This window comes from Cyprinodon variegatus, unplaced genomic scaffold (genome assembly GCF_000732505.1).
Source record: "Cyprinodon variegatus isolate N-32 unplaced genomic scaffold, C_variegatus-1.0 Scaffold157, whole genome shotgun sequence".
Classification (NCBI taxonomy): domain Eukaryota; kingdom Metazoa; phylum Chordata; class Actinopteri; order Cyprinodontiformes; family Cyprinodontidae; genus Cyprinodon; species Cyprinodon variegatus.
Window position 1 is genome coordinate 460,205 of NW_015150610.1, and position 7,404 is coordinate 467,608.

General features: G+C 38.4%; 1 protein-coding gene across 1 annotated transcript in view; it reads left to right on the forward strand.

Moving 5' to 3' along the window:
* Positions 1-1,020: 1,020 nt before the first annotated feature.
* frmpd2 (FERM and PDZ domain containing 2) overlaps positions 1,021-7,404 on the forward strand; it is a 42,770-nt gene continuing 36,386 nt past the window's right edge. Inside the window, exons 1-8 of the mRNA XM_015377655.1 lie at positions 1,021-1,678; positions 4,099-4,246; positions 4,431-4,594; positions 6,131-6,196; positions 6,282-6,461; positions 6,629-6,701; positions 7,038-7,118; positions 7,274-7,349. Of these exons, the coding sequence (XP_015233141.1) occupies positions 4,123-4,246; positions 4,431-4,594; positions 6,131-6,196; positions 6,282-6,461; positions 6,629-6,701; positions 7,038-7,118; positions 7,274-7,349 (764 nt within the window). The 5' untranslated portion in view covers positions 1,021-1,678; positions 4,099-4,122. The remainder of the gene's footprint in view (positions 1,679-4,098; positions 4,247-4,430; positions 4,595-6,130; positions 6,197-6,281; positions 6,462-6,628; positions 6,702-7,037; positions 7,119-7,273; positions 7,350-7,404) is intronic.

Consider the following 7,404-nt stretch of genomic DNA (forward strand, 5'->3'; position numbering starts at 1 on the left):
AACACACTAATTGTCTTTCAGTGATCAATGCACACATTGAGCGACTCACAGGAGCTCTTTCAAGCTGGGCACCGTTTCCTTCACAACACCTGTCCCATCAACCAGGAATCAGAATCAGAAATACTTTAATAATCCCAGGGAGAAATTACTTTCGTTACATTACTCCATCTGTAATAGAGTGACTATAGGACCAGTTTGATAGAACACAATTTCATACAATATATATAATTAGGGGGTCCCCGCTCCATCTCGCAATCAGTTTGGGGGTCCTTGGCCTCGAAAACGATGAGGACCCCTGTTCTAGTGTTTATATTTATCTATAGCCAATAATTTGTACCAAAATCTCCCCTGAAATAACATTAAAGGCTTTCTTAAGTCTTTTGCAGCTTCAAATGTTTGTGTTTTTTGGTAAGTATTTCCCTCAACAGAGAAGATCCAAAAGTCTTCCCTCATCATGATGGATCCACCACCCTGTTTTCCTATAAGAATGGTATATTCGGTGTGATGCATTTTTTCTTCTATGAAGGCTATAGAAAAATATCTTAGCCACATTTAACAAGTTCCCTTTTTCCAGATTTCTTCTTGGTATCTCCCATATTTGCAGGGACTTTACATGAATAATCAGGTTATTTTCTTTTGGGGCCAATTTAGTGGAGTTCACGACCACTAGTCCTGTCATGAACAAATGCACATCACATTTGGAAATAGATTTTAAATTTGTGTACGTCACCCCAAACAGTGTAATTTTGTATTGTGACACTATGTGGAAAAGTACTAGATGATTGTTTTATATTACAACGTTTAATGCGGAGATAAACGTTCTGTACAAAGCTCAACATTTCTGACTATAGATTGAAGGCATGGTCTGAGCAGAAATCTACAGCATAGTAGAACAACGCGAGGGTACCATCTCCCATGCATCATTTCTATACGCTACAACAGCCGTGCCATGCTCTGCGCATGTGACTCCAAAGCGGTGCCAAGGAGAGCAGTCGGTAAACTGCGTTAACTCCGCAGTGAGTAGTTGGACCCATGCTCCCTGCACCTACCTCATATCCCCGGTTGTTGTTTTTTTTTCTGTTTTCTTTTTTCACCCCCTCTCTGCGTAAATATCTCAGGCCCTGCAGAGGGACGCTGAGCGCAACGGCGTGGAGCGGACTCCCAGCAGCAGCAGGATACTACAGCTTCTTACCCCTTGTTCCCAGAGAGCCCGCAGTGTTATGATCATCGTCGGGGAGCTGCCCTGCAGCAGCGGAATGCTTCTTCTTCCCCAGGCTTCAGCGTAGGAGCGCGCCTTCCCCACCGGGGATCCACCGCACCTTTGGGCGTCAGACGGATTTAGTTAAATCGGTGTAGCTGATCTCACACCACCCGCTTATTGGTGGCTCTGAGCCTTCGCTGTCAAACCGCGATGTTAATCCAATCAAGTGTTTAAAAGCAGGAAGGCTAAGAATAGAGGCTAAGAGAAGGAGAGAAAGTTTGATTTCTTCAACAGAGGATCTGGGATGTATGGAGGAAACGATTCGTTCATGTCATTGATGAATCACCTGCCAGGAGAGCAGCATTTGCTGGGAGGACATCACAGCGGCATTTCCATGATTGATTCCTGCATCTGTGCTGGGAGCATTGAGGAGAAGTAATCTGTACAGGAGCAGAAACTGGTTACATATGCCGCCAGGTGATTTTCACACGGTGTCACCTTCGTCTGACTGTGTTTTCTGACAGTTTGCACAGCTGCACTTGGTATGTTTACAGTGGGATGCTGGAGATTTGGGGCATATTTAGATATCCAGAGTTGATGTTACACAGTTAACCCGTTATCTTTATCTTAATCTGATACAAAATGAAAAGAAAATATCTAGAGGTTCATGTCAGATCCAGCAACAGTAACTGATAACATAAGGTTTTATTGTAGGAGCAATAGATGGTGGGGATCTTGGCCTAATTTACTCCAAACACACTTTAGCTCCTCTATCTGCCTCATGCTGTGCCTGTCTGCATTACTTTTTCTTACTCCACATATCAGACTCTAGTTGATGTTTTTGCATTAACTAGGTTCGATTTAACAAACAATTTCTCAGCTGGAAATGATAAACTGCATTGGATACAGTTGCCAAAAAAATATACCTTTAAACACCTTGTGTTTACATAACCAATATATATGAGATTTAAAGGAAGTAGCCTACCTCAATGCTCTGATTACATTATCTAAATTTCAGGGATAAAGATTTATTTAACCTTTATTTTACCAGGAAGTCCCTTGAGATAAAATCTCTTTTTCGAGGGAGACCTGCCAACAGAAAATAAATGGCAGATTTAATGTATTCATTAATTTACATCATAGTTTACTATAATTAAATCATATTTAGTTGCATTTAATTTGATTTCTGGCTAAATCCCATCTCAGGAAACTTCATTAAGATGCACCAATTGTTATTGTTTATCAAAAACCGAAAAGTAAAGAGTTTTTTTTTTTTTACTTAAATAATAACCCCCCCCCCCCCCCCCCCAGCCAAATATAATATTAGGATACAAACTGTGAATAGTTGATCCTTGACATTTAAAAACCTATCAAACTTTGTATAGAATCAGTCCCTTGTCCCTTGCAGTTTAGCACAAATTGTTAATGACAAGACACCTTTGACTGGATAGATAATGTCTGCTCTCAGAGGTGCAAAACAAGTTCTGCAAACTTGTATAGCAAAACACAACTTTACTGCAGTAGAGGAAACACAGTCACCTTTATGTGTTGAGATTTGCTGTATTCTTTACGAGTTACATCCTTAGAATAACAGTTTGAAGAAGCACAGCTGCAAGTTTTCCTTAATCGCTAAGTGTGAACATCTGCATAACTCATTGTTTCTCTTTTATACTAGAGGCAGAGCTGCAATAATGTGTTTTTTAGATTCATAGCTTTCAAAGTATGGGCAAAGTAAAATATTTGCAGCTCTTATAGTTACTTAAAAGATATTTTGGTTAAATTAATCATAATTATCTACAATGCAAAGGTAAAAATTGAATTTTCCTTGAATAAAATGATTATATTGGGACTCAGCATTATGATATGATCAGTGATAAGTATGTTTGTTCGTTTTCTCACACATTTAATCTTGTAAGACAAGGATTAGTTCAGTTTAAAAAGAGGGATTCATTAGTCTAAAGTAATTGAAATGCTTTGTTACGTTTGCAGCAGGACTTTTATATTAATTTGATGGAAAACCATAGAGTAAACCCAATATAGGATCTAGTAGAGAAAACATGACTGTGATGAACTTTGGTTTAGAAAATCCTATGAATGTAAGGTTTTAGTTATGCTTCTCTTGTTCTGTTCTGCTTAAGGGCTGTGTTGAATGGTTTTCTCTGCTTCTCCACTTTGAAGGTCATTTGTCTGGGGTAATGTTTGCAGGTGTTAGAGAGATTTAGTCTGTTCTTGCAGTAACTTGTCGAGAAGCTAGCTCTCATAACCCAACTTGTAGATACTTTCATATTTAGATTTTTCCTCGTTTAAAAAACCTGTACTAACTGTGCAGGTCAGAGCTAGAGGTGATACTCTGACAGGTCTTACTCTGAGTCTTGAGCAGACTTACTTAGTTAGTTATTTTATCTTTTTTGTGCAGCACTTTGGAAACCTTGTGTTTATTTAAATCGTGCTATATAAATAAAGTGGATTGGATTGGATTTGATTAAACTAAGATCCAGGGAAAATGAAGCATATGTGTGTGTTATCAGACAGATTCCTTGTTATTCTGATATTATTTCTCATCCTCTTTGCAATGCTACGTTTATTTCTGCACTTCTGTTGTAGATGGTTCTGGAAATAGTTCTTGTATTTTGTGAAGATTTTTAAATTTTCAAGATGCATTCTCATAGTTTCAACCAACTGTAAATATCTGTTTTTGCAAAAAAAAAAAAAAAAAAAAAAATGGCTAAGTTGCCAAAATTGTTGAGAATTATATAAAAAACAACAACAACAACAACAACAACAAAAAACCTTTATAAGAGTTGTAGTGTTTTTCCAATTCAGGAATTTTCGTTAATTGCATGTATGAGTTAAGAGCCTGTTGTGCTCTGTGTTTTTGTGTGCTCTGTGTGTTTCAGGTGTGTGTGTGGATTGCTGGCAGAATGAGCAGCACATTCGTTACATTAGCTGAGGTACTGGAGGCAAGAGGGGGACCTCTGCTGGAAGAGGAGATCTGGTCCCTGCTGTTGGGCGCTGCAGAGTGTTTAATGGATGTCTCTTATAAGGGTAAAGCATTTCAAATAGCCTCTCCCTTTTGTTGGCTCACACAACATGCCTTATTCCTCTGAACTAATGTTAGTCTAGTGTTGTTTTTGCTTGGGTATTTTGATATGAGTTTGACTCTGTCTGCTTTGCTATGGAATAACATATTTGTGCCTAATAGGTTTTCCGGACTTCTTGGCTTTTTCAGGTCACAACAATATGTGCAGCATCATCAGCCCCACCTCCTTGCTGTTGTCAGCCACTGGAACCTTAGCTTTTAAGAACTGCGGCCTATCAGATGAGGTGTCTGCATTTGCTGCTCCAGAGATGCTGCAGGACCGTGCCGGCTCAACCAAACCTGCCACTGATAGGGTCAGTGCTTGGGTCCTAATGGCTGTCTTGGTATCTCACCTAAAAGATTGCAGGTGTTTTACTGCAAAACCTGGAGCAATTTAATAGTTTTTTTGGTGTTGCTTTTTTATGTGGAGATTTCCACTATAAAACTAACTGGATTGATTATAAAATGAGGGCTCTCATGTGCATATGTGGTTTTCCTGTGAATGCAAAATCTCAGGACATGAGAAACTGAAGGTCAACTAAGGAGTAAACACACCCTCTAGTGGCAGTTGTAAGCTACATGTTTTTTTTTTTTAATCCATCTTTTTTCTTTCTCCCAATTGCTCCAAAACAATTGGAGTTATACCTTCCCATTTTTTGCACATTACACTAAAATATGTCTGCTAATTGCCCATTCAATTTAAATATGATTACATGGGACGAAGTTTTTCACAATATTGGTTTTAAAAAGTCAACGGCTGCAACACCTTTCAGGGTCAACTGCAAGATCTCCTAAATCTGCTCAATTTCACAAATTTACTTTTTGTATAAATTAGTTTTTTTTTTCTGAGAGTTTTTATTGTTTATATAACATGATGAAAAAATCCATTTCCACCTTGGGCTCTTGAAAAAGTGCAAACATACACAGACATCCAAAAATCAAACAATACTGTACAATTTTGAAACTTTTTCATATACTACTTTTATTAAACAAATATCTATATCATCATATCTCTAACTTGAGAATAAAGAATTGTTGCTACATTGATTAATAAATTAGGCTTTTGGATAAACATTAAAAAAGCTAACAATGATAAATGCTTGTGGTTATTTGCTGAAATACAAAGCTGTTTTAAACAGACCAGTGGTTCTGCCAGGATATTTTGAAGCGACCTGGAGAAAAGCAGTTAAATGCAAACTGTTTATATATATTTTACAATTTTGATATTATTACTGCTCTAAATCGGTTTCTCTGTCAGTTAAAAGCATATTTTACAGTCTCTATACTCCATAAAATGATTAATCAATTACTAAATTAGTTGATGATTACAATAATCGATTAATCACGATTAATTCGATCAATTGCTTCAGCCCCAGAAGGAAGTCTTGACAAAACAGGGCATGCAGTTTACATAGGGGTTCACACAATGCTAGGGTGACAAGACGTCCTCTTTTTCCCAGACATGTCTGTGGAATTTCAAAACTGTCTGGGATTTTGGACGACTGCCTCAAACACATTTCATAGCCTAAATCTCACTGAACTCATCCTCAAAAAACATGGGGATCTGCACTGGTGGCCTGTCCTTGGGACAAAAGGAATGCATTCAAGGCTGGGTACATTTGCAGCAATTGCTCAATGTGTGGTGGTGTAGTAGTAACAGCAATTCTATATATAGATGCACGGTGGCGCCATCTGCAGGTAAGTATAAGGTAAGTAACAAACACAACATTTTCAGTAACCCAAATCTGGTCACCCTACACAATGTTTTTTTTTTTTTTGTCTTTATCTTGGTCTAAGCTTTAAATGTTACTTGTTTGACTTTTTCTTAACCAATAGATTTTGCTACACAGATGCTGGTGTATTCACTGGGAATGACTCTCTACTGGTCAGTTGATTTTCAGCTACCTCAAAATCAGGTGGGAGTCTCTTAGACTAAACTAATATTTTCCTGGCATCACAGGCTTAGCCAGTTATTGAATGCCCCTTTCCTTTTTTTTACAGCCGGTCCAGTTGAGTGACCATCTAAACAGCATCCTCCTCAGCATGTGTGAGGAGCTGGCCCACCGCAGGGTAAACCTTACCTCCATTTTGGAGGCCTGCGAATCCCAGCACAAGGCCTCCAACCTGCAGCCGCCTACCAAAGTCGTTCGACAGCTAGTGGAGGAGGTTTTTCACGAATCAGTGAGTCGTAGATATCTGAGGACCGTATGTTCTTCTTTTCTGGCTTTACAGCTTCTCTACAACCAATGTTACACAGTATGTGTCCAAAAATTAAAAGACATGTTGTGTTTCGAGTGCAACCAAACCTTTTAAAATGGTTTAAATAATCGGTTTTCCCCGTTTCTTAGATGGATGGCTCTCTGCCAGACAGTAATATTCCACTGAGCGGCAGGAGCCAGATGATCAGAGAGAGACTTCACAGTGAGTATTCATTTATAGATTCTGATAAATAATCTGCTGTTGTCTGCAGTTAAAATTATAAAACTTATTAAATAATGTCATAAAAGCAATTACCTTACAGCTACATTTTGACTCAAGATAGAATGGAGGTCAACAGGATTAAGATCTTAACCTCAAGCAAGCCTTGGATTAGACTTCAGTAGGAGCCAGTAATCAGATACAGAGAGTTCAGGATGCTCCAGAATAAACCTTCATCATCCTTTAGTTGCTTTCAAACATATAAGTGTCTTAGAAGTGCTAGGGGACTGACAAAAATCATCTGTTGCTGTCATCTTCCATCTCCTACCTGCCCGACAGGAAAGAGAGGGCCATTATCAGACTTCAGTGAAGGAAGTGCTGAAGGGCGGAGGTACTCAACGGACTCGGACTCGAAGTCAGGTAAACAGACAACATAGAATATAAAGCATGCTTTCATTTACTTTTAACAAATATTGGAGCTTTATTTATTTTTCTTCTAAATTATTTAAAAACATGTATGAGCTAAAATTACAATATATATGATAGAAGTAAAGTGCGTTATTTTTCCTGTGTAGGAAGTTTACCTCAAAGACCTTGGAAACAAAGACCAAGAAGCTCTCCCACACCGCTGTACCACTCTTCTTTAGACAGGCATGTATTATCAGCATCAACACATCTACACCGAATCTGAGATCAGGGAGAAACT